The sequence below is a fragment of the Chiroxiphia lanceolata genome, chromosome Z, assembly GCF_009829145.1.
Source record: "Chiroxiphia lanceolata isolate bChiLan1 chromosome Z, bChiLan1.pri, whole genome shotgun sequence".
NCBI classification, from domain to species: Eukaryota; Metazoa; Chordata; class Aves; order Passeriformes; family Pipridae; genus Chiroxiphia; species Chiroxiphia lanceolata.
Window position 1 is genome coordinate 38,434,274 of NC_045671.1, and position 27,187 is coordinate 38,461,460.

Consider the following 27,187-nt stretch of genomic DNA (forward strand, 5'->3'; position numbering starts at 1 on the left):
AGGGCTCAGATCACTGAGACACATCCAGTCCTAAATCTTAACAAGGGCAAGAAGAGCCTCTCTTGCTTCTTGGGCTTGAAAGTTACATAGATCAACCACAGAATATCCTTTCTTAGCAAAACTTTGACACATTCCACGTTTTGCAGCAATCAGGCAGAATCCTGACCCATCAACCCCCTGTCATTCCCCCTAACTCTCTGGACAAACTGTTAATCGTTTCTGACTATCTGACACATCCACGTCACCGTGGGTTGGGGGTGTGTGTGACATCACGAGACCCGGCAGGGAGCTGACGGAGCGGGAGTGACGTCACCGCGATGTGAGGGGGTGTGAACGCCACGATAACCGGCGAGGTGCTCACGGACAGGAGAGGCGCCACCAGAGAGCTGGTGTGTGACGTCCAGCGACGGCGCGGGCTACAGCCCCTCGGGTGGGCTGCCCCGTCAATCACACTGCCGGCCCCGCCCTCTCCCCAGCCTCCATCCCCCGCGCTGTCAGTCACGCCGCCGGTCACGCCCCCTCGCGTCGGCTCCGCCCCAGTGGCTGTGGCGGGAAGTGGCGCCGCTGCGCACGCGCAGGGTGGGCACAGCTGGTCATGGTGACGTCGCCCCTTTCGTACCCGCGCATGCGCAGCGCTCACGGAGCAGGGCCGGAGCCGCCGGCCGGGCCGGGGCGGTCCTGAGGAGACGCGGTCCCGAGGAGACGCGGCTCTGAGCCGCCGGTGAGGAGGGACACGGCGCGGTACGATCTGAGGCTGCTTCAGTGGGTTAACTGCCCCCAGAGGTTTGAGCGTATCGGTGGTGTTTTTGCTTACTGCTCTTCCGCTTGTTTATATATAAGGTATATAGAGTATATATAGGGTATGTAGAGCATAATGTATAGAGAGAGTGTTATGTAGGGTATGTAGTGAATAATATAGAGGCTGTTATATAGGGAGTATAGAGTATGATATACATACAGACAGTATTATGTAGGATATATATACAGGGTAGATAGAATATAATATATATATATAGAGAGAGAGAGAGTATCATATAGGTTATACAGAGTATGTATAGGGTAGATTTATACAGTATATAGAGTATACTAGAAAGAGATGATTATATAGGGTATATAAAGCGTAATGGACAATCTTACCCCTGCATTTCCAGGCATTAAAAGGTTGCCAAACGTTCTGTATTTCCATGGAGCAGGGTCTGGGTCCAGCAGAGCACCCCACTCAGTGCCGGGGCTGCCTCATGAGCATCTGCTCATTAACAGTGTAAACCACAGGAGATGGGAATGCTGAAGGAATGTGCCAGGCCTGGTGCAATCCCATTCTCATAGCTCATTTTCTAAGGCTGAGTAATAAGTGCTCACAATAACTATGAGATAATAACTGGCAGGTGGTGAGGGTGGTGCCCTGGGCAGTGTATAGGGGCTGTGTCTGTGCGGCTGAGCAGCCCATGGGTTCCTCACTGGTGGACTGGCTACTGCTGGTGGCACTGGAGGACTGCTGACAGTCCATAACTGCTTTCTGAACCCGCTGCATTGTGTCCAGATCTGGGCTCCTCAGGATAAGAAAGACAAGGACCTAACAGAGAGGGTCCAACAGAGGCCACAGAGGTGATGAGGGATCTGGAGCATCTCCCTGGTGAGCAGAGACTGCGTGAGCTGGGCCTGGTTAGTCTGGAGAGGAGACAACTGAGAGGGGATCCTATCAATCCACACAAATATCCCCAAGGGATGTCAGAGGATGGTCCCAGACTCTGTTCAGTGGTGCCCAGTGACAGGACAAGGAGCAATGACCATAAATGAAACACAACAAGTTCTCCCTCAACATGAAGCAGAACTTCTTTCCATGGAGGTGACAGAACCTGGAACAGCTGCCCAGGGAAGTTTGGAGTCTTCCTGTCTGGAGACATCCCAGACCCACCTGGACATATTCCTGTGTCACCTGCTCTGGATGACCCTGCCTGGGCAGGGGTTGGACTGGGTAATCTCCAGAGGTCCCTTCCAAACCTGGCTGTTCTGGAATCTGTGATTCTCTGTGTGGTGTGAGTGATGCTGTTTTGAGTTCAGGGGGACAGATTTCTTTGGGTGTATGAATGAAGGAGAATCCCCAGGAGCTGAAGGTGATGTTGGGATAGAGCTGTCACAGTGGTGCTGAAGGAGTTCTGTCCTTCTAAGAAGTCTGTGTTGAACTAACAGAATGTTGTTGTTTGAGCACAGCAGTTTTTTGTAGTGTGCCACGTATTTTTTTCCTTATATGTCTGAAAACTTCTGCAACTTTTGTCTTCACCTCCTGATTCAGCTCATAGTCTTGCTCAGGCAACAGCAGCTGGAGCTTTTGGGATGGATAGTAAGTTGTCTTGCTCTGCAAGAATAATTTCAGTTTTTATTTGTGTTTTGTACACAACGTTTGTTCAGTTGTGCTGAACTTCTCCATCAGGTTGATTGTTGGTGAGCTCCATGGGCAGTAGTAAGCTTAGATGTTTTGTCTGTAGGGCCTCAAGCCTATGGGTGGGTTGAGGTGTTGGGGTGTAGGAAGGGGCTGAGAAGGATAAAGCTGGTGATTAAGTCTTTAAATACCCTGAAGGTGGGAGAAGAGGCACCTTGTGCTCCATGAGCTCCTCCCTCCTGGAGCACTGTGAACTTGGTGATTGCATTTATATCAGAGGCTTTGTTCTAGTTGTGGTAGTTGCTGGAAAAATCCACTTCAGTCCTGAGGATAACAGTATTAATACAGCTTTCTGCTCAGGCTAAGCGTAATGATTAAACACAGTGATGGAGCTGAAGTAATGTGACTTAGCAGTGAGTGGAAAGACTTTCCTGGTGACCAGAATTGAGGTGGCTCCTGTGGTGAGCTCTCTGCAGACCTGTGTGCCCCTGTGTGTGAGTTTCTCTGTCTAAATCTCTGTTGTTTTAGAAGTTCCATGCATAAGCAGGCCTGGCCTCTGCAGGGGAGATCAGAGGCAAACTGGAGATCTGCTAATGCCCATGTGTGCTGACACTACAGAGAGTGGTTCTCAGGAATTCTTAAATTCCAAAAGGCAGCTTATCTTCAGACCTTGAACTGGTTAGTTGGTAATAATTAACTTACTTGTTCTGATTTACAAGTTGTCAGCATTGAAAACAGCTAACTACCTCCATTTAGAGAGTTTATCTGTAAAAACAAACCCCTGACATCCATCCTGTTACCTGGCCACTCCGTATCCCAGCAGCTTTGTGCTATCTTCTTCTTTAAATGAGTGTGTGTTGAGAAATCCCCAGTGGAATGTTGGTTCTGAACTCTGGAGACTGTTACAGTTTTAATGTGGCACAATTATTGCCTCTGTTCCGTGGGGTAGTTCTGTGTGCAGTTTGAAGTGCTGTGTTAGGAGTGTGTCAGACCACGTGTCAGAGACCTGAGAGGAGTCTGTTCAGACACACACGAAACATTTATGTGCAAAAGTGACGTATCCAGGGTGCTTTTTTTTTTAGTACATTTTATGCTTTTATTATTATTTTCCCTTTTTGTGATGGACTGATGTTTTAGCTTCAAGTCTCCTTGCACGTAAATATTTAATCTTAATCTCAAAGCATGTAGTCTTTAACAGAAAGTGATTTAAATATTGTTTAAAAGTTACTTATACTTTGAAAAAAAAAAGTCTATGAAACGGAGCTGGTGAGAGCCTGAACTTGTATGTTTCCCTACACTGTTGCCTTAGATAATGTTATAAGCTTATCTGAGGCTTAATGCCTCAGATAAAGTTATAAGCATTAAGTTTTAATAGCTTATTTTTAAAAAAATGCTAATCTGTGAACCAGTTTGGAGATTGTCTAGAGAGTGGATTCAGAGCTGTAGAAAACATGTTTGGAAGACAATAGTTCTGTCTACTTAAAACCATATATAGTGGTGGTGCTGATTTCTGATAATTAGAAGTATAATTCTGTTGTTAGGAGTATGATTCTTAAAAGAATAATTTATGGTGATCTAGTCTGCCCTTTCTTGGAAGGTTTTGATTTTATTGTGTGATTTGGGTTTTTTTTATTGTAGGTCTGTTGTAGAAAAGCTGAAAACCTATCAAAAACTTGAAGAAAGAGTAGTGAAATTACAGGAATAATATGCTAGTTATTCAAAGTCAGGTTAATTACTCAAAATGCTTTATTAAGTCAAATGGAACTATTCTATTTCGAAACCAGATTTAATAAAATGTAACAACATTATTGGATCAGTAGACTGAGATGTGATAATTTCCTGAGCTGGGTGTAGAAGTGATTTACTCTGTATTAAGTAGATGAAAATATTTGCATGTGATTTCAGTTCTACAGTTCTTTGAGTTCTTTCCTTTTTCAGAGGTCAGTGGGCCAATGCTGGACAACACAAATGCATCCTAATCTACCTATTTAGCATTGTAATCTAATAATGCACTTGTGCTTAATTCAGAATCTGTGCCACTAAAGAGTACAAAACAATGAATTTAAGTCTTTTAAAGTGTAAGATAAAGATAGATGCAATAATTACTTACCTCTCCTCTGTATTCTTTTGAATTATGAAAGGGTTTTTTTATAAATTCTGGTGTCATTAAGGTATCTATTATCTGTACTTCGATGTCCCTCAGTGGATCATCAAAAGCTGTTAATCTTGTAAGTCTGTTAATTGAAATTACTTCCAGTTCAAGTTGTAACACATCCAGTTAGCAGGAGGTTGCGAAATGGGGTGATTGTTCAGGCAAGGGCTGCGTTCAAATGAGTGAGGAGAAGTGGCATTAAGTATATATCTCTGCTGCTTGATGCCCTCTAGACAGCTGTGAGAGACCTGGGTTATGGTGCAGTGTGAAGACCTTTGCTATGACAAATGAATGCAAGTGTATATCAAAAAAATAGTGTATTCAGATCGTTCACTTCTGGTTTATGCACGGGCAGAAAATGCTGCCATGCTGCATACTATTTATTTCACCTTCCTTATGCCTTGCAAATATCTGTTTGAACTACACAATGCCTTAAAGTATTCTTGTCACATGCATGCACATTAATGTGGTAAATAATTCCATCATGTGTGGTGAATAATTCCATATTGATGTAAGTGAACGCACCTGATCTGAAGGATTCACTGAAGGGAAACCTTACACCTCAACAAAGGAAGTTAGAGTGTGAATCTGTAGCTGCAGTGTGGCATAAGTGATGTGAGTGAATTTGAGTATTTGTTTGGTCTCTAAGCTTTTAGAAGCAGCAGTACTAGATGGTCAAAATACATTGAATTGGGGTGGGAGGTGAAGTCAGCCAGTGCAGAGGTTGAATGCACTGATAAAAGTAGAAGGAAAACTAGAGAGACCTCCACAGGTGTGGTTTACAGACATTAGACTGAATGGATCTGAGTACCTTCAGTTTGCTCAAAGGAAGTGTAAATATTGATTTTATTTATATGGAGTTGAACCATGTGAGCGTTTAGCCATGAAAATAGATGTGGACTTAGGAAGCAATTCAGAGTGACCAAAAAGGCATAAAATTGAGTGGCTGGAAAGGTTCATTAAGCAAATGAACGAGGGTGTTTTGCAGTGTAGAATGTGATTGATTAACAAGTAGCTTTCTGATGAACTGGTAAGTCTAAAAGAAGTGTTTTATGTTCTTGGGGTCTCAGAATTTCAATTGTTCTTGTGTTTTGAGTAGAATAGAAATGATAAGCTGAATTACCATGCTAGATTTTTAATTTTTATTATTATTTATGCAGTTCAGTCATGTCGAAGGGTAATAATGGCCTATTTTGGTTTTTGCCTGTGAACTGTGGTATAAAATGTATATGGAGACAAACTAGAAGATCCTAATACGCCCTCTGGTTTTAAACTTGCTGACATTGTAATGCCATAGTACATGCTTTCAGATGCACTTGTTTTTTATAAGGGAGCCTCAATTTCGTGATTTAAAGTGGATTTTTGGGTGTATTGTTCATAGTGTGCTGGGTACACTATGTAGAGCATATTCAAAGTACATAGGGGCTGCAGCCCTGTTTGTACTTGTCTACATGGAGGAGAGAAGATGATGTTAATAAAAAAAAAATACCTTCCAGAAGTTGTCTTCTGATACTAACATTTGGGCTTTGTAGACATCAAACTACTGTGAATGAGATGCTGTTGTTGTTCTTTGTAGGTTTAAGAAGGGTAAAGCTTCACTCGAACTGAGACTAGAATGGACAGTTACTTCAAAGCTGCGGTGTGTGACTTGGACAAGTTGCTCGATGAATTCGAGCAGAACACAGGTTGGTTCCTGCACTGGCTTATTCTCCAAGTGGTCAAATGGCTGTTACCATGGAATTTGAAAATAGCATATACTAAGTGAGAGCTTGTATGGATGAATTGATGGGATCTAGAGGGAGTACAATGTGGAAGGAGAGGAGTCTTACAAACTTTGCTTTGATCTCTTCTTCCTTAACACAGATGAATATGACTGCCTCAGAACACCTCAAAACCCATGTGACTCAAAGCACCGTTCCCTCTTCTCAGTTCTGGGGTGCTTACAACATGCATTCCCAGCACCAGAGCTGCCAGAGGATGCTGACAGCTGCCCTTCCCCAGAGAAGACCCCTCTTGTTAGCCACGCTGGGACAAGGGGCATGCTGCTCAGTCAGTCACCACCGCAGGAGCAGAGTGTTGCTGGACCTGATCTTCTGTCCACTGTGGACAGTGGTTCCTTAAATGAAATGGAGGCTTCCAGCCTGGGAAGGTGTGGCATACCTGTGTGTGATCTTGTTAATGACACGGCTGATTTAATCCATGCTCACCAAGGTTCTCAGGAGTCGCAGCCAGCTGACTTCGAGTGCAGCCAAGGGTCAATTGGCTTTGGCCTGTCTTGCATACCTGTTCCTATTTGTGTGTCATCATCTGGTTGCAAGGATGCTTCCAGCACAGAGCAGAGTGATGGGGACTTAATGCTTCAAGATTCAGGGTGTCTTACAACAGAGGAAATGAATCATTTAGCTTTAAAATCAGACAGTTACACTACAGGAGAGATCTCGGATTCATGTGATGATCAACACAGGATAGAACCTGTAAAGTGCAGTGAAGTACTTGATCAGCCTGAACAAGCTGCTCACCTTGATATTGAATGTGTCCCAGTAACAACACAGAATTCAAATGCAAATGGTCCCAAAGATGAGAAAGCTTGTGAAAAACTGCCTTGTGAATCAGAAGATGATAATGCACATTCTGCAGTAAGCAAAGAGATGCATGGAGGAAATGCCATAGGAAAGGGAGACCCAAAAGATGGGAGTAATGCTGTATCCATGCTTTCAGATCTGCTCAAGAGGCATCAGGTGCACAAAACCCATGCAGCATTACCTGGAATTTGTGTTGCACCAGGCTCCTCATGTCAAACACGAGCTGAAGTACAATTGGAAAAGAAAATCACAGAAGAGAATGTATGTAGTGAAGAACTTAACAGCAGTGAGACACTAAGGAGTATTTCCAGTTTGCGTATTTCAGCTGAGGATGTCCAGACCTCTCTGTCGTGTCTCCCTGTGTCCATGTGCAGCTCATTAGTTGTAAGAGAAGAAAAGGTTAATCCTCTACCTCAGAATGCAGTGGCAGAGGTTATTAGTGGTAGTGTAGCTGTTCATTCTGGAGCATCTAAAACTGATCCCTCTGGCAGGGAATCCTGTGAAAATACTGACTGGCATGAGCAGGAAGAATATTTAGCTGAAATCAGCAAAAGTATTGTGGAAAACAGTGAGGATGGAGTGCAGTGCAATGCTCAGAGTGTAATTGATGGTGGTGACTCTCAGGAAATGGAAGCTTTTGCTCCTGCTTTTCTAGACCTTGAGGTTGAGCCATATGGTGTTGGTGTGGACAGCTTCTATGATGAAAGTATGAGCCCAGTTGTGGCTGACCTTAGTGTGGAGGAGAGTGTTATTAAAAGTGATATTCTAGTCAGTGACAGTGAGCTTGATGATTTCTTGTATGGACAAAGTCTGCAGTCCAAGGTGTTGAAGTCTTCAGACAATGATAGTAACTTAATAGAAAATAATGCAGATGAAGGGAATGTAACAGATGTGAACAACCTGGATTTCACAGAGGTCACTGAAGAACTTATGCAAGCAAAACTGGAGGAGACAATGAGCATTAATAGTAATGTTAAAGCATCTCTTCCTGCCAGCTATTTGGAAGCTGCAGCAGAAGATAATGTATCTCATGGTAAGGACGTAACTGAGAGTGGTAGTGAAGCTCTGGCTTCTGATGTTCCTACTGAAGGTGCAAGACCAAAGCAGTTGCTTGGCCTTTCCCAAGGAGCTGCTGGTCAGAAACAACTGAACAGAACAAATGTACTTGAGAGAGAAAACCAGGAACATGGTTCTGTTACCCCAGAAGTTCCTCTCTCAGGCAGCAGTCTAAGTGTTAGTAAGAACTCTGACCCTGGGGAAGGTATCTCTGAAGCTGGAGGAAACCAAACATCTGAAAACACAGAGTCACTTAAAACACCTGCAGCTCTACTGTGGAAACAGCCACTGTGGGTCCCTGATTCAGAGGCCCCCAACTGCATGAACTGCCAAGTGAAGTTCACGTTCACAAAGAGACGACACCACTGCCGAGCTTGTGGGAAGGTGAGTTATGGGAGAGGGGTCCTGTGCTGCTGAAAGGAAATGGATTCTGATTTAGGGATAACCAAAGCACAGGAGGCAAAGAAGATTGACACAGTTTTTCTATGCTCAAAGTATTTATTTAACAAAAAATAATTTTCATTTTCCCATCATAGAAACTTAAAAACTGTTGAACAAGACTGGTATCTTGTCATATTTTTTGTGAAAATTCTAATTAAAGGGAAGTACAAAGAATATTCTTTTGTCTTTCAATGCTGGCTTGTCTAGTGTTTTGCATAGAACAAGGGAGATGAGATGATGGACTACTTCATAGTAGTCATAGTGAATCAGCTTTTTGCTCAGCTTTTAAGTAAAGTATCTAAGTTTTAAAAAATTGAGGTGATGCTGAGAATTCAGGTAAGTGGTTATACTATCTGTAAAGCACTGTCCATGAACCTGAAAGGATTGCAGTCTTTCAGGAGCTGTAACAGTAGTACAAGTGTAAAGGATTTATAGCCTAAATCTGTCCTCCTGCATGTTTAGATGTATAATTTTCCAGGAAAGTCGTTTCAGGGGAAGATATGTGACTCACCAAAAAAGCAAGTAGTTGTAGAACTTTTTTCAGCCTATGGTCTTCTGCAGTGAGTAAATGATGCCACATCTTATCCTTAATTCAGAATTCCGTTGTGAGGTATTGTGGCTTACACTTGTAGTGATGCATAAATGGAAATACTGCCAATAGTAATGAACTTACTGTTCAGTGTTGCTCTGTAAGATTTAGGAATGAGGAGATAGAGCAAAGACTAGTGTCAGTACTAACGTTTTGCATCCCTCGTGCTAAGAAGCATCTGGAGAGGCTTGGTAGGTTTTTTCCCCACCTCTCTTCTAGCAGTGTGTGTTCAAAGTTTGGTACTCATTTATTCCAATTGCAGTAGGTATGAAGTAAAATGTAGGTCTGAATCTTGAGTGCCAAGATAAGGAAGAACTCATTGTGCCAACCTAGAACTCGTTGAACTTACTGCCAGAATATGCTGTTGATGTTCTGTGATGGTTTAAAATGCAGTTCTTTGGAGTGGGTTTTGTTTTGTCATGAGACTGACTGATTTTAGGTTACTGTTTTACATTTTACTGTGAAGTTCCTTGCACCTTGTTTGGAGATGGGGATGGAAGACCCTTCACTGCACACCCTGTTTACAACTGTAGGTGTATTAGCTGAGGGGCTTTTGGCAGAACAACAATGTAGTTAGAGGGAGCATCGCAATCTGTGTTCATTAGTAGAGCAAGTGAAGGCAGTATAGGTTATCTATGCCTGCAGATACTGCAGTGCTATGCAGCTGTAACTCTGGCATAGCTTTTCTGAATGTGAAATAGTTTAACTTTTTGACAGACTTTTTGTCTTTTTAATAGTAACTGTTTGTCTTAGAAAAAAACAAACATTCCTTGTGAAGCTGTTGTGTTGTATTGTGTTTTCAGCCACTTGAGACATAAGGAAAAACTGGTAGGAATTCACAGTTGTCCTGTGTGGACTATTCTAGAAGACAGTTTTATACATTCCTATTATCCTACATCTTTTTTTACCAATGAACGTGGCAACACTCGTGGATTCTGGCCTCTGTGCTGGAGGGAAGTGAGAGGTTAGTGGGCCACACTTTCTCTCCCAACAGCAGCACTTGTGAGGCCGAACAGCTTTGCAGTTCCTTTACTGAGGTGTTTGTCTCTTGTTGTGGTATCCTTCCTAGCTCAACCAGGATCAATTCCTTCACTCAGCAGCCCCATCTTTACCTCCTTTCCCCTGTCCCTTAGTTTGTCTTCACCTTTTAGATGCATTAGGATTAATCTTCCTGCAATCCTCTGTGGGTCCCAGTGTCACGAAGGGTATGAGGAGAATCCCCATTGCAGAGGATTGTGCTGCTTTAGCATTTGAAGCCCTAAAATGGATTGTGACTGATTAGCAATTAATCCTCATCAGTTACTCTGTTAATATCTGTACTGAGCATGTGTGTTTTCAGTTGAGGTAAATTACCTGGGGCACTAATGCAGAAGCACTTGAAATAGTTTCTTTTTTCAGCTCAGATTGCATCTATCAATTATTACTGATTTTATAGTGACCTTTCCTACTTAAACGAGTTCACTTGTAATAACTTGATTTTTTTTCTCTGTCACCACTGGTTTTAGTTTGTGTTGTTTTGGTTTTTTTTCCAATTGATCCACTTTGTTTTCCCGGAAGTAATCAGGAGTAGAGAAGACTTTGAATGTTCTTTCCACTTACTGAACTCTGGTCAGTGGTAGGAGGGTTCTGTCAGATCAAGGTTTCAGGAGACGTTTTGTAAGGCTGATACTCTAGAGTCTGCTTATGGCTAAAAATGGTGTGACCTTCTGAAAACTTGCAGATCACCCTTGAAAGAACATAAGCTCTAATTATTTATGTCAACTCTTGCAAAGACCCATCTTTACGAAAGACATAATTTTTTGAAGGGGATTGTGCAGGTGTTGTCCAAGCTAATGAGACACACTTTTTTCCCCATCTCTGCTTAAAAATAGACAAGACGTATATGCTTTTGGAGTAGAAGAGCACATTCTGTTCTTTCAAAGCAGCTTTCTTTTCAAATACCCTGCTGAAGGCAGCTTGTGACATGAAGGGAAGGATGCTTATTCTTCCTGAGAGAGTAGGAGAGCCTACTTAGCTGAGATGGCACCTGAGCCAGACTGGGTGAGTAGCTCGGAAAGCTCTGGCTTACGTTGTTGTGAGGTGGAAGACGCAGCTTGTAATTTCATAGCAAACTGGTAACATGTGTTATGGAGAGATTTGGTGCAGCTGCAGAGATGATTCTAAAGCAGTAAAGCAAATCTGACCCCAGTTCTGGAGCTCAGTCCTTGTTGCTGTTGTTTAATGTAAAATAGTTACGGAACTAGGAGTGAATTTAGGAATAGGTGTTGCAACCTGAAATTCTTTTCATCACTCCAGATAAGAATTTTAATATAATGCCACTCGGGTCCTCCATGTTGTTGCTTTTTATTGTGCACATATTGTGGGTTTTGTTCTTGTTGTGTTTTTTTTTTTTTTCTTGGCTTGAATATAAGGTTGCAGATGGTTTAGAATGAAACAAGTGTATTTCTCAGAAGAGTTTTCTAATTCCTGTGCAATTGTAGACCACACAATATGTCTATAATATTTAATCCAGTCCTTTTCTGATTCAGGTTTTTTGTGGTAGCTGTTGCAAACGAAAATGCAAACTACAGTACATGGAGAAGGAGGCAAGAGTCTGTACTGGCTGTTACAATGACATTAATAAAGGTAAAAAGTTTTCTTTGAGTAATTACAGTAACTAGTAAAGTACCCCTTTAACCTTTGCCCTTTCGGGGGAGCTTGATTACTTTAATTGATGTATGCTTTCCTGTTGCTGAGATGGAGGGATGAAGAGAATAATTGTACCTCCTCGTTGGATTTCAGTTCTTATTTTGAACTTCAAGTAGCAAGTTGGTGATTTTTAATAAAGAAAAAATGTGGGGTTTAACTCTGTAGGACTAAATATGAAGCTATACTGTTGGGTCATCTGTGACAGGGGTTCTAGCAAAAGTGATCTTCTCTCCACAGTAGCCTTCTGTGTGTTTAAAGACCATGTCCCTGCTTGTTCTCACATGTTATGTGCCCATTTTATGTAGCTTCCTGTCCTAATGTTTTTACAAGTCACATAACAGCACTGCAGTAGTTGAACCATCAGATAACCTTTCCTTAGCTGGAAGCTAAGCATGGGTGCTTATGGAAACATCAGGAGAAAACACTGATGTTCTGTTGTTTCATATTTAAATAACAACATGTCAGATTTTTAATATGCCATCTGAATGGAATTTGACCTGATAAATGTGATCTGTGTGTTTGCACCAAGATATGGTCACTACAGCAGTACCAGGAGGTACAGGGGATTTCTGTCATGAGAACCAATCTGGCAAATATGCAGGCAGAAAACAAATGTAAATTTTCTTCCCTGCAATAGTCTGAGTGTGCAGATCACAAATTGTGCACTACTTTTGCCAAAAACCCCCACCCAAAGTACCACACTGCAAATGAAATCTAATCAATTGAGAGATCTGAAAAACTAACCACATTTTTTTAGCACAGGCATTTGAAAGGATGATGAGTCCAACTGGTCTTGTTCCCAGTTCCAGTGTCTCCTCTGAACATTCTGCTGTTCCACCAGTAGAGGAAGCCCAGATGCCTGGTAGTGCCAGCTCCCCTTCGCTTTCTGCATTGTTGCCTATCTCAGCCCTTAAACAACCTGGTATTGAAGGTACAGATGCTATAAATAGTATAGATCTAACACTTCCAGGGTCTCTTTGGAAAAAGTCACTTATTGCATGTTGGATTTGTACTTGGTATATTTTTTATACATTTTTGGTGGTGTTTTTTGTGGGAAATGTAAACTCTGTGAATGGGACACTGGACAGTTACTTTCACTTCCTAGTTTTGGTGCCAGGTCCAAGTTGATCCTAAATCTCTGTTTATGAAATGTGGATGTTGCTTTTTTCATTGCCTTCTCTTTTTTATTATAAATCTTTTGTGTAACTTTTATAATTTTTATGTGTCTTGGGAGATTTCTGGCTTGTGTTGTGACAGCCAGTCTCACAGTAAAAAACAAGAAGTAGCTGTTTAGAGACAAGTTGAAAGTGAACAGTAGAGGTTCATTGTCTGTGTAAATAAAAATGATTAGTGACTAAGTAATGTCTTCGTTCCACTTTTATTAAACATCTGACCTTCTTCAATGGAAATAAATTTTTAAACAAAGTGATAAATTAACATTTTTAGATACATTTCATCTTTTAGCTGTAATATGCACTTCATTCTTACCTTAGTACAGCGGGATGATTGAGGATGATTGAGGCTTAGATAATCCATATCTAAGCCTTCCTTAGATATGGATTAATAAATTTAATTGTAACACGGTAGCTCCCAAGTAGGAGATTTTTCTGCATGTATTTGCCTGACTGGAGGCTGGCTGGTGTCAAACTCTACTTATGCTTAATTCCACTAAACAGATTCTCCATGTATTTGGTGGGGAGAAGGGACTTACTTTTTATCCCTTTCAGGCATTGGAACAGTGCAATAACATGCAGTTTTTGTTTTCTTACCCTCTCCCAGGGCTGTGCCCCAGAGAGCAGAGGAGAGTCTGGTTTGCAGATGGTATTTTGCCCAATGGTGAAGTGGCAGACACGACAAAACTGTCCTCTGGAGCCAAGAGGTTGTCGCAGGACTTAAGTCCAGTGAACCCTGACTTGCCAGAGACTCATACGGTATGAGTGTGGAAGTGTATGAATGTGCATAAATTACCTATTAAATACCTCCACCTGCTATTGATGGGACCTCTTACATCCATAACAGTTCTGCTTTTGGAATCTGGGACAGTATTTGAGTATTTTTTTGGAGGTGGCTGTGAAGTCCTTGGATTGAAAAACTCTGTAGTAATTTTCATTTCTAGGAAAACTGAAGGAAGGCTTTCAAAGGAAAGCCTTGTTTGGTTTGGGGTGTCTGTGAACTTCAAAAATGGTATGGCAGAAAGTTTTCCAAAACTGGTCTTTTTTGTACACAGCCTTTGATTAATTACTTCTATGACAGTTCTTAAACCTGTCACTAACAACAGGCTTCTAGTAGAAGTTTGTGTTTGGTTTTGTTTTTTATTTTTTCCCCAGTGGTTTGCTGTAGTTTTCCAGTTGGATTAGACTAGCCAGAATTTGCGTAATGCCCTGGAATACTCCATTATAGGGTGCAGCAAAATCTGTGTATTGCTTCTAACGTGAACTAATACTAAACTGAGAGGGGGATTGGCTTTTTTTATCATGGATCACATTCATGGTGTTGAACTAGCTGCACTTTACAAAAAAAGTCCAAAGAAGAGGTCTAAGTTTGCTGTGGAAAGATTTGGTTCCGCAGCTGAAGCCTTTTTAAGATAAAACATAGCTCTGACATGCTGTCTCAAGCGATAATATAAATTCTGTAATTCTCACAGGACTCAAGAGTTTTTAAAATGCATTGGTAGAAACCCAGACCAGATCATTATTATTTGTATATGAAGGATCTGGACACTTACCAGATACATAGCATGTAAATCAGCTTTTATTCATGAAGAACAAATAATAGTAGATGTGAATTCATTTGAACAAGTAAGGACGCCAAGAAGTTGCAGTAATTAGATCAGTGCAATTAGATTAGACAGGTATAGCCTGTCTCACATTTTGGGGAAAGAGTAGGATATTTTCACTCGCAAAATATGAGCAATGTCTAAAACTAAAAGCATCATGGACAAAGTGAGTGGGTTGATGGTTGGTGTAAGCAGCCTCAGAAGCTCAAACAAAACCACCACAGTGCAGCTGTGAAGCAAAGGTATCACAAAATCCTGACCGTGAAGGCAAAAAATACCAAGTGATATGAAACACCAGCAAGCAAATGCCTGGGGAAGAAGTCTATTATTGGCCTGTGTAGTCATGTTTCTATCTGCATGTTTGTGGGGTGGTACTTTTGGGGTTGGTGTCCTTTTATTCTCTGGTAGTGTATTCAATAAACTGAGGATTTGCTGGAAGTTGATGGGACATCAGGAGAGCTCCTACAGGCAAGCATAGAATTGTCAGGTGTTTCCCTTGTTGCAATATAAAGTTCTTCCCTATGGAGATAGAATGCAAGTCTAGTGTACTTGATAGCACACCTCTCAGGGTTTCTTTTGCTTGTTTTATTTTTTAATGACAGCTGATATCCTGATGTGCCCATGTTCACAGTTTGTGTCCCAGTTTGAAGAGACTGAAATGTTTGCTAAAGAGGATGAGTTATGAGACAGACCAAACTCCTCTCTCTCAGCAATTGTAAATTCAAAAATTAAGGGGCTTTAATCGAGGAAATGTGGAAAAAAAGGAAGAAATAACAACCCTTTATTAAAAGATATATGTATATTGACAAGAACAGTAACAGAACATAAAAACAGCTGAACAATAGTCCTGTACCCAGAAGTTCCCTTCAAACAAAAGAAGAAGTCTGAATACTTCTCTGTCTTTAGCACAGCTCTGATCACGGTCGGCAGGGGGCGCTGTTGGATCGCTGGAGGAGCAGAGCCTGCAGTGCTCTGTGTTGACCTGCAGGGGGCGCTGTTGGGCTCTGGCGGTCACCGCGCGGGAAGGGAAGGGGGGCTGGGGGGGGTTGGTCTCGGATTGCGGGAGAAGCCGAAAAGAAAATGGGGACCCTTCCCCCAGTGGAAGAAAAGGGGGAAAGGAAAGCAGTCCACCCCCAACGGAACTCACTGTTGTTCCCAGATCACGGTGTCTCAAGGCTCCTCTTCTCTCTCCCTCAGTGGGCACAGAGCTCTCCGATGAAAACACAGTAGGCTCCGGCTGGAGTCACAAGGCAGTGTGCAAAGCCAGCTGAGACCAGTGATCCGGCTTCACCAGGGCGAGAAGCCAGAAACACAGACCCCCGTCTCTGTCCCAGAGAGAGAGCTCAGCAGTCTGGCCTGTCCTGTGTGAAGGCAGCCAGCAACCCCCGCCCCCCCCCTCTGTGAGCCGGGCCAGCTACCGAAATTCCAAACTCCTTCCCCCCTCACTCCAGCCTTCAAATGGGCCATTAGCTAGGAATGCGGCCTTGCTGGCTAGGCTTTTTGTAAAGCTAATCGACTCCCTTCCCACTTCCCTATTTGAACTCCATTCTTCCCACAGCTGAGCAGGGGAAGAATTCCACTCCTGGGATTTATAGCCTATAACAGCTTGTCACACCCATCTCACTGGGGAAGCAGCATAGATTTGACTCCAAGCTCAAAATTAATCAGATGTAAAATCAGCTATTGGTATAGAGGGTAGAAATATGTTTGCAGTACTAAACTGCTGATCCAAGTGATGCTCAGTAGCTGTGAGTAACAACACCAATAGCAGACAGATTCCTGAAGGGGCACCTGGTGTGTTGATTGTGTCACATCTGACTGTCTGTGCTAGAACAACTGTTTGTGTTGCCAAACAAGTAAACTAATGATGCAGCTTCACCTATGTAATGCCTAAACATTGAAAAAAAGAAGATCCAGGAGAGATTTGGTGGCTTTCTTCTTGTTAGGAGGAAATGCATTCTCAGCGTTTGTGATAGCTTTCTTTCTCTTTTTGCATCTAGAATGCAGATAATGAAAGTTTAGCTGGTTGTGGGACAGTGTAGAATTTTTGTTATTTCTTCTTCATAGGCTGCAAACCCAGAGGAAGATGACATGTTAACTGATGTAAATCAAAAACGGAAGGAAAAAACTGATATTATGACAAGAACAGAGGAATCACATCCTTCTGTTCCTTCAGACAACGCACAGCAGGGTGTCCCGGGCCAGAGTGAGTTGGTACCTAGTTACGAATCTGTAACTCTAGGAACTGAAGAGTGTTCTCCTACTGCAGAGGCCAAGAAGACCAGTTGCAGTGCAGTGGATCAGGCTGCACATGATGTGTCTGTTAGTCCTTCAAGTTACAGAGCACTGTGTGGGGTCGAAAAGTGTGTGCGAAGAGACATCAGCCTTGTTCCTGATGGGGATAACCTGCCACCACTTCTGCTGGCTGTGGGTGAAAAAGGAAAAGGTAAAATCTGAGAAAACTGTTAATATTTAGTCATGGAATCACAGAATGGTTTGGGTTGGAAGGGACATTAAAGCCCATCTGTTTCCACCCTCTGCCATGGGCAGGGACACCTTCAACTATCCTGGGTTCCTCCAGGCCCCGTCCAGCCTGGCCTTGGACACTTCCAGAAATGGGGCAGCTACAGCTTGTCTGGGCAACCTGTGCCAGGGCCTCACCACCCTCCCTCCTCACAGGGAAGAGTTTAAATCACCTAGTGCAAGTTTTCTCAGTATGAACTCATGAGCATATAATTTGTATTTAATACAATTCTACTGTCATTTATTTGTTGCGTACTGGATTCTTGGATAATTGAACACGCATTATTAACAGGATCAATGAGAAGGATGCTTTGTCATTTGAATACATTATAGTGGTGTCTATGCTCACCAGTGGTACCTGACAGTATCAGTGCATGGATGAGAAGCCAGAACACACAGTTAGTTAGTGGTTTCCAAAGCAATGGTAGCCCCAGTTTGCACTTTTGTTAGAAGCTGCTACTTCAGTGTTATGTGTTCCTTGAATCTTAGAGTGAGCTGTTCATTGGTTGATCTGCAGCTATTCTAAATTTGGGAATAACTACCACCCGCTTAAGGGAGAAAGGTGGGACAATGTGTCATATGCTATGAACTAATGCTTGGCTTGGGTCCCTGGCTGATGTGTTAAACTAAATTGTTAATTTATTTAGATCCCGTGGTGGAGGAACATCCATCTCACCAAAAGATCACCTTGCTGCTTGGGGAAGGAGGTCCTACTCCATTAACTTTTATCCTAAATGCAAACTTGCTTGTCAATGTCAAGCTAATAACATGTAAGTATTGCACATTTTCTTTTCCATTAAATCCAGCTTTGTTTTTCAAACAGCATTACTGCGGTGTCTTATCTTCTTAAAGGTTCCTCAGAAAGGTGCTGGTGCTTCTCAACCAATGGACTGCATGGTTTGGGTCAGGCAGAAATTGTCATTCTGTTACAGCGTTTGCCAGACGAAGATGTTTTCCCCACTGAAATGTTCAAATTATTTCTTGACATCTATAAGGATGCAATGAAAGGTGTGTAATTTTTAATGTCCAACTTTTTATTTTATAGCATCTTCTTGCAGATCTTTCAAGTTAAATGTTGATATGTAATTTTTCTTGAAGTATTTGTAAGTGTCTAATGATTCTGATGAAAGACCTTGCAGTGTTAGGCTTGGGTTCTAAATAACAGAAATAAAAGAATTTAAGTTTATTTGTTTCCTATACTTCTGTAAACATCCTGTTTGCAGGCTCTCTTCTTGTTGTTTAGTTACATTGTGTTGGAGATCCTGCCTATAAGCCCTTGGGTCTGTGGTTTAGAGCATCTGGCATGCTATTTGTAGAATTGCAGTATTCATTTATGTAAATATTTTAGGTCTGTTGATGGAAGTTCACCAACTGTTATGTGCCAGAACATTGAACACTTCAGGATTTCTGGAATTTGTTTGAAGTAAAACTAGTTTTGTATTCAAATTCATTTAGTTACAAAATACAGAGCACTTATTCTGTGGGTTTAGATGTCTGACAGACTTCAGGAGGGTCTGAAATCCACCACAGACCTGCAAGTCTGTCAGAGGTCACTGGTTAGAACAGTTCTGTTGGCACTAATGTTTGGCTGACTCAGATGTGCAAACTCTCTGTCCCTCTTTCTACAGGAAGGTTTGTAAGAAACATGGAAAACATTACTTTTACTGAAAACTTTCTCAGCAACAAAGAGCATGGAGGATTCCTGTTTGTTTCACCAACTTTTCAGAAACTTGATGATCAGATTCTACCGGATAACCCTTTTCTTTGTGGCATTCTCATCCATAAGCTGGAAATACCCTGGGCTAAAGTGTTTCCAATCCGTTTAATGTTGAGACTGGGAGCAGAATACGGGGGTAGGTTTTAACACTTTCAGTAGCTATATAAATGTCAAGTTCCTTTTGGAAAATACAAGGGATTTTTAGACAAGTAAAATATTTAAAATCATCTTTGCAGTATTTTATGGTACACCTGGGTAAGACTGACACGGGAAGCCACCTATTGAGACACTTGGGAATGTTCACTGTCCTGCTGGACTGACTCTTTTAATTTTATTAGTTTTTTTCTTAGCTGATGAGAATGCTAAGAAGCCAAAACTGATATTAAAAAAACTCTGATATAAAAATGTCTGACTTTTGTTGTTGTAGGAAGAAGGTTTGAAGGGACATTCAAAAGCCCAGTTTACAACTCTGACAGAATGTTTTTTTTAAATTAAATTACTGAAATTAAATATATTGGCAAAATATTACTGCTTCATAAACTGAGTACAGCTTTGATTACCTACAAGGGTAACTTGTATTAATACATCGGAAACATCTAGGCCTGTGAAAAGGCAGGACCCCACCATTCTACTAGCCCCAAGTCCATCAGTGTGTACCACTGGCTTGTTCAAGGATTTCTGGAGTCCGCAATGGATCGCTTCTGGCCAGGCCCATGTCTGTGTGGTGATGAGGATGGTAGCTGCTTTGTTCTTCTTTCTCCTACCAAACTACTCGTTGTGTTTTGGTTTTTTGATCAGTTTTGTAGGATTTAACCATGGATGGGGAAATCACCAGGTGGCTGAAGGACAGCCCATGACAGAGAATGAGAGAGGGGCTCTGCTGGCTTTGGCTGGTCAGATAATGAGATTAAGAAACACAGGTTATAGCTGAAAATATACTATATAAATACTTGGATTAAGAAGTTTTATAGTTGTTGATAGGTAAACATGCCCTTTTTCCTTCCTTGTTCCCAGCCTATCCAACTCCTGTGGTGAGTTACAGGCACCGGAAGCCACTTTTTGGAGAGATCGGGCACACAATTATGAATCTGCTTGTTGTGAGTAAATGTTTTATTATCTTCCTCTTGTAATTTAAATTATGTAAAATATTTTCAAAATTCTGAACCTTGAAAGCAGTGGATTTTGGTAAATTTAAAAAGCAGATGTTTTTGTTCTTCATACTTGACTTGAAACTTTCTTACCCAGAGAGTGAGTGAGTTAGGAAAGCTGTTTGTTTCACCTGGTATTGTTATACATCAGTTCTGGTAGTGAGGAATGGCTTTAAATGATTGAGAGAAATGTTGACATTTGCATTGAAGCTGGTAGTAATCATTGTTCAGGTACATTTTTCTCTTCCAAGCATCAGTGTGGTGCAGGAATTCTGGTCTTAAGTCTGACAGTATTAAATGTAAAGAAAGACTTGACAGGCAGATGCTGTGGACTAACTGTAGGAGGACTTACTTACCACAATTAACCAGCCTGACTGTCTTTTGTGAAGGAGTTTTTGGCAAAATCATAAGACTAAGTCAAGCCTGGAATTCATGGCATTCCCTGTGGAAGTTTTTCCTCTGTTTGATTTAAACTTCCAATAAGCCTGTGTTCCTTGCCGGGAATGTTCTGGTCTGTGTTCCTCTTCTAATACTTATAATAGAGCTCACAGCACTTTTCATCCCAGCATTAAGGGTAAGGCCATGGAAAGAGCTGCACATCTTATTTAGGCAATCCCTGCATCCTCTCCTGAGAGTCCCCTGGCCATCAGAGCTGAGATGGAACTGAAGCCTTTTCTCTGACATTGGTGTCCAGGTCACTGCGTAAGGAACCATGCACCATCTGAAAAACAGCATGTTCCTTGTTAGTGTAGGAATTTTACACTGTAATTCCATGAGCCAGCTCCCAGCATGATTGGTGACATGACAGTACCAATGTCTAACTGCATTCTCAGACTCTGAGGAATCTTAATGTTGTGCTGCTGATGATGGGGGTTTCTATGGAATTCTACTGGCCTTCCCCTTCACAGCTGTGTCAGCTTGAAGCAGGCAATGGGAATATGTTCTCCTTGGCACAAGTTTTTATCACTAGATGACTGCAAAATAATCTCTTGGTGGTGCCTTGGCACCTGTGATGCAGATCCTCAGTTGAAGATTGTACAAAACCTCTCACCATACAAGTGACTGAGGCCATGGTAACTAATGGAGGCAAAGGGCACCTGTGATTTACATCCTTACTGTTGCTCAAACTATGCCTGTTCCATGGCAACCTGGAGTGCACTGAGATGTGTTTGTAAATGCCCTACTTGTGCTGAATGAGGAAGGTACTGATTGCCTGGCTCAGCTGGTGAAAAGAGCCTTTTTATACCTTCTTTTCAGCTGAGCTAGTGAAGGCAAATGAGACCACTTCATACCTAATGTTGTTGTTCTGGGAAAAAACCAGAATTTTGCAGAAGTGGATGAGATGATGGGCGATGTCAGAGAAAGGTGTTAGAAATGGTGCAGTATATTCAATTTATAGGTCAGCCAGTTAGAGCTGTAGGGGACAGGGTGTGAGCCTGGAAACAAACTCCTCTAGATGATGGCTTCCATGCTTCACTTTTCTGTCAGAGAGGGAGGGTGTTGAAGGTTTTCCTTCCCTAAAAGAGTAAAATCGTATTTTGTATGAAGTAGCCGTAATCTAAATAACCCACTGGTAGATAGACTGACCTTGTCATCCTTCGAGTTTGTTAATACATTCACTAAGGTACCTGTCACATACATCCCAGTAGGAAAAAAGGGATCATTGAGTTTTTAGCCACTCTTAATGTCGTTACTTTTTAGAAGTCCTAGAGATGTATGTAAAGAACTTTTATCTAGCTGACTTTTTGTAAAAGATAAGAAAACAATAATTAATTGTCTCCTAATGTAAATACTTTGTCTGTTATAGGACCTTAGAAATTATCAGTATACTTTGCATACCATAGACAACCTTTTTGTTCATGTGGAAATGGGTAGAAGCTGTATTAAAATACCCCTAAAGAAGTATAATGAGGTGAGTAAACCCATCTTGATTAGCTTTCTAATGCAAGCTGCTTTAATAGTTTTTTTTCATATAATACCAGTCACACCTTTACCATCAGTTCTTCTTTAAAAAAACCTCGCTGAACTTTATACTGACCTAAATATGTAAGGGGGAGAGCATAAAATTACCTGAGCACACATCCTTCCTTCCTGGATATGCTGGAAGGTGAATAATGATGAGTTGAGATTTAGGATAACTGGTAAGTGCTTAAAAACCAGCAGTTTCTTCCAAATCTTTTAGTATTTTCAGGGATTCTCTCATACAGATTTCCTGGTGATGGTGTGTTGCTTAAGACTTTAAAAAAAAAACCCAAACCAAAAAAAAAACCTACTTGAATAGTGAGTGCAATTTGTCAGTGTAATGACAAATTTTGTATTGACAGATAATGAAGGTCATAAATTCTTCTAATGAACATGTAATTAGCATTGGAGCAAGTTTTAATACCGAAGCAGATTCTCACCTGGTGTGTGTGCAGAACAAGCATGGCCTCTATCACACACAGGCAGTCAGTGCCACGGGACATCCCAGGAAAGGTAAGCGCTCTAGTAGAGAAAAATCACATTTCTAGAGCAGAAATGTAAGTTCACTGTTAAGCTGCAAGGAAAATGCAACTCTGGTGGCACACTGAAATGTGTTTAAAAAGGAGTGTAAGTGGAATGTTAGTAGTGACTGACTTGAGTGACACGAAGTGGTGCTCACTTTGTTCCTACTTTTTCTAGTTACAGGTGCAAGTTTTGTGGTGTTTAATGGAGCCTTAAAAACATCTTCAGGATTTTTAGCTAAATCCAGTATAGTTGAAGGTAAGAATTTTGTCCTGTGTATTTTCCTCTTAAGAGAACTTACACAAAAAATAAAAGCAGCAGTCTTGCGTAAGGTTTTATGCCTCAGTAAGCTAAACTCTTCAAGGTTTTTTAACTTTATAGAAAACCTGTTGCAAACAAAATGCTGTGTAAAAAAATACGTGTTAGTTCAGCTACTTGTTATAAAACATACAAAGTTTTAACTCTCTTTAGTCAGTTCAAGTCTTCCCTGTTTTCATTGCCATAATGCTCAAATACATATATTGGCACATAAATGAAAAAAAATTCTAAGATTAGTCCAAGAATGATGTTTTAGCTTTAGTTCTGTTGACAAAAGGTTTTCTTCCTCTTTCATGTAACATTTAACGCTGTAGTTGGGGAATGGAGTCCTTTTGTGCTTTTGTTAATTAGCTGTAGAATTTAAGCCATGATTCTACTAAAAAGCTGTGCTGCTCTTCCTGTAGATAATTTGGGATTTTAACTGGATTTGTTCTAGATGGACTAATGGTACAAATAACACGAGAAACAATGGAAAGCCTACGTCAGGCATTGAGAGACAAGAAAGACTTCAGAATTACCTGTGGAAAAATGGATACAGGGGATGTAAAAGAATACGTGGATATTTGCTGGGTAGAAAATGAAGAGAAAACAAACAAAGGGTAAATGTCCTGCCAAAGCAGAACATCTTAGAGAATTCATCTTTCCAAAGTTCAGATTTTTGCCTTCAGTTTCCTGAAATTAATGTAAAGTATTTTTATTGAAAAACAGTGGTCCATACCTTAAATGGTTTATAGCTTCTTGAACCTGCAAGATTGGCTTTATATTAAGTGCTTTTAGTTCCCTATTTATTTCTTTTTGTAGCATCTGCATTTTCATGATGCAAGCCCTGTATTGTATTTTGTTTTAAGGATGGATAAACATTATTTCATAAAAATGACTCAATCTAAACCATAAAATGTTGTTTTAATTATTAATTATACTATTGTCTTCCACAGAATTTTAAGCCCAGTAGATGGAAAATCAATTGGAGGAACTCAGAGTGAAAAAGCACCACAAGACAGAGACTTCGAAAGAGAGGGAAAAGTTATGAAGTGCACTGAAGTTAGTGAATTACATTGTTCTTGAGCCTTTTTTGGTATTTTTTTAATAGTTAAGGGGTACAGTGGATCGTACTAAGTGATACTACTAAAAAATGTGGCTGCTTTGATGTGTAGCCACACTGATAGGCAGAATGTTCTCTGTGGCTCTTCGGTGAGTTTACATTTTTCTCCCCTGAAAAAGGCTAGAAGTCTGTTAGCATTGACAGCTCTGTAAATGCATAGCCCAGGCATTCCCATGGGCACTGAGGTGTTATGATTGAATAGCTGAAACACTTGGGTACTTTGCCAGCCAATAAGCACTAGAGCTTGCTCTATGCTGTGTTATGTGCACACTGAATTACTCTTTTTCCTTACTTTGGGATGTAACCAGGCTGCTCACTGTTCTTACCCTTTCTCTGGTTTCAGGTTTGCTATTTTGTGAAGGACAATGAACTCTCCAGTGCTATTCCTCACCAGTTTGCTAAAGAGATTGCCACTGCCTGCAGCACTGCTCTCTGCCCTCACCTCAAAACCTTGAAAAGTAACGGAATGAATAAGATAGGCCTGAGAGTTTCCATTGACTCAGACATGGTAATCTTTCAACTTTCATTGCAGACTCCCCATTTCCGCTGAAGTATCTTCCCTTGCACAGACCGTGGATCTCTCCCTGAATGTTTTAAATGTTTTGTCATACCCCAGGTGAAGAAGCTGCTTTAGTGACTAGTTTCTCACTTCATGCCAGCTGAGATATTCTTTTAGTGAGCTACTACATTTGTAGTGTTGTCTTGTTAATATAAAAAGTGTTAATTAATATCAATATTAATGTGTTTCTCTCTTAGGTTGAATACTTAGCTGGATCTGGAGGTCATCTTCTTCCACAGAACTATCTGAATGACTTGGACAGTGCTCTGATTCCTGTGATTCATAGTGGAATGTCAGATCCTACCACACTACCAGTGAAAATGGAATTAATATTTTTCATTACAGAACACTTGTTTTGATAAGGCTGATGACAGGCAATATACTGATTTGCTAGATCTGAACACCAAAGTTATAATGCCACAAACACTAACAATGTTAAAGTTTCTAAACCTGTTGCATTTAATAGCTTTTCAAACTGGTTTTTTAACCCCCTCAGATCCTCTCTGGTTACTCTACCACAAAGGAATTGTAGTTTGTAATGTTCCTAAAGTCCTGAAAGTTTACACTTAATACAGGTGCAGAAGAGGGCAGGTTTTGTTAATCTTTACACAGCTGTAGCATTTACTATACCTAGTGTAACTCCAAGCCATACTGCCTTGCCTCAACCTCAGATAAGTGTGTTACTACGAGTTGCTATGGTTAAATGTAATCTCTGCAGCAAGTGCTTCCCACCTGCAAAGGAGCTGAACAGTGAAGCAAAGCTGGCCTAGAACTGTTCCCCTGCCCTCTGAGGTGCAGACACGAGACCCTCTGCAGCTGACTGTGAGCCCCGTGTGTTAGGGCAGGGCGAACTCTGCGGGTGTGTTGAAGACTTTGTGGGTGAGCTCCTTAACATGGGGATTGATGCTGGTGCTTCAGAAACATATGCTCTGAATTAATGTTTTATAGAATAACTGATTTCTTTCTTGTATTTTTAACGTTTTAGCTAACTTAAATCGATGCTATTTTTATAAAAGTGCTTTCTTTTTTTTTCCCTTTACTGTGGTTTAGAAGTCCTGATACAATTTGACCTTTCAAGGATTATAAAAAAAAAGATTAGCCTTGATATAATCTACATGTAGCAATAAGTCAGACAAGAATTCTGCAGTATTTTTTCTGCTCCTGTCTGCTGCTTTTGCCACCTTCCAGTAGCCACCTTTACTTTCAGGGAGAATAGATGTATTAAGTGTGAATTTTCATGAACAGATCGATTCTAGTGGAAGGTGTCCCTGCCCATGGCAGGGGTGTTGGAAGTCCTTAAGGTTCCTTCCAACCCCAACCATTTGGGGATTTTTAGTATACTTGAGGTTCTTGCATAGTATGTATTTTTGATACTGGGTCACTTAGATCTATTTATGTATTTGTGATGCATGTGATTTGTACTGAGGTTCATGGAACCACAATGCAGGTTTGGTAACTGCCACAAGACTGTTTATCAGGAACAGAACCAAAACTAAATATATACAACATCTATATTGTTTTCAGTAGAAATGCTGGTACAATTTTATAATGAAAGTATTAAAATTTTGATGCCATCTTGATGCTAATAGGGGATATTTTATGTTTTTGTATCAAAAACAATCTGTAAATTAACCTTTAACCTAATCTGCTCTTCTGTTACCTGTGCTTTAACACACTGGTGCTAGAAGGGTTCAGGCTTCAAGATCTTACCCTGGAGGAAACTGAGCTGCATTTGAGCTTCTTTGTGCTGACTTCTTCAGAGACACTGCCATTCTGGAGAAGGGCTGGACCCACACCACGCACAGTAGCAACAAAACATGCCCTTGTTGAAAACAAGCTGCCCCTGGGCCCTCGAGGCCAAGCAGCATTTCCGGGCTGTGGCGGGGCTGGGGTGGCTGTGACCAGCACCCTGCACCCCACAGGTATCTGCAGAGGTACCCAAACCAACAGCTGTCTCTTGGCACTTACCCTCTACTAACCCCTGTTCAGTAATGATCAATAAAGTTAACTACAGTGCTTGCAATCTCTGTCTCTTATTTATAATAAAACAGGAAAAAAGACATGATTTGGGTGGATGTGTCCTGTCTTTGCAGCTTTGTGGGAACTCCTGATGTTGTCCACAAAATCTGATTTGTCATCTGGTGTGCAACAAGCCAATAATTACACACCTGAGAGACACTGAATATTTATTTTGGAACTTCACAGGCCACGGGTTCGCAGTGTGTTCCACAAATCCAGCACAACTGGCCTTTCTGTGCCATCATTTATACACAGAAATCCAGAATTAGTAACTTCCCAAGCACAGCCCCTCTATCAGGATTAATTGGTCATTTCCATACAGGGTACACAATGCCAGCCAACTTCTACATGTGCTCAGGGGAAGGGTCTGCACCTGGGCTGGGTCTTTTTTGGCCTGTAAGTGTGGGTTTTAGTATTACAATGAACACAGTTCAGCCACAGGATACACAGACCTTGAGTATTTTGCCAATTAGCAACATGTACATAGGCACACATTAACATCTTCATTTCACACAGAATCAAATCAAGTTGGAAAAGGCCTCCCAGACCATCGAGTCCACCCTGTGCCTGATCTCCAGCTTGCCACCCAGCCCAGAGCACTGAGTGCCACGTTCAGTCATTCCTTGGAGACCTCCAGTGATGGGAACTCCACC

General features: G+C 41.3%; 1 protein-coding gene across 4 annotated transcripts; it reads left to right on the plus strand.

Annotated features, from left to right (window-relative positions):
• Positions 1–629: 629 nt before the first annotated feature.
• Positions 630–26,548, plus strand: ZFYVE16 (zinc finger FYVE-type containing 16). Of its 4 annotated transcripts, none has more exons than XM_032675138.1 (19): positions 640–840; positions 1,541–3,058; positions 6,109–6,217; positions 6,396–8,554; positions 11,729–11,825; positions 12,646–12,819; positions 13,668–13,819; positions 16,732–17,110; positions 17,835–17,957; positions 18,040–18,195; positions 18,816–19,040; positions 19,919–20,001; positions 21,860–21,964; positions 22,377–22,527; positions 22,714–22,794; positions 23,291–23,453; positions 23,790–23,895; positions 24,300–24,464; positions 24,713–26,548. In XM_032675138.1, the coding sequence occupies exons 3-19, from the start codon at positions 6,148–6,150 to the stop codon at positions 24,872–24,874; spliced, it is 4,551 nt and encodes a 1,516-aa protein (XP_032531029.1). In that variant the 5' UTR covers positions 640–840; positions 1,541–3,058; positions 6,109–6,147; the 3' UTR covers positions 24,875–26,548. The 4 variants fall into 4 exon arrangements, with proteins under 4 accessions (XP_032531031.1, XP_032531029.1, XP_032531030.1 ...); XM_032675139.1 differs by having other exon boundaries at positions 1,541–1,633; XM_032675140.1 differs by lacking the exon at positions 1,541–3,058 and having other exon boundaries at positions 630–721.
• The last annotated feature ends 639 nt before the right edge of the window (positions 26,549–27,187 follow it).

Excerpts from the sequence above, each read along its gene's own strand:
- ZFYVE16 (XM_032675140.1), top strand. The coding sequence starts at position 6,148 with ATGGACAGTTACTTCAAAGCTGCGGTGTGTGACTTGGACAAGTTGCTC. Across the intron at positions 8,555-11,728 it reads ACTGCCGAGCTTGTGGGAAG|GTTTTTTGTGGTAGCTGTTG; the intron begins GTGAGTTATGGG and ends TTTCTGATTCAG. Across the intron at positions 11,826-12,645 it reads TTACAATGACATTAATAAAG|CACAGGCATTTGAAAGGATG; the intron begins GTAAAAAGTTTT and ends ACATTTTTTTAG.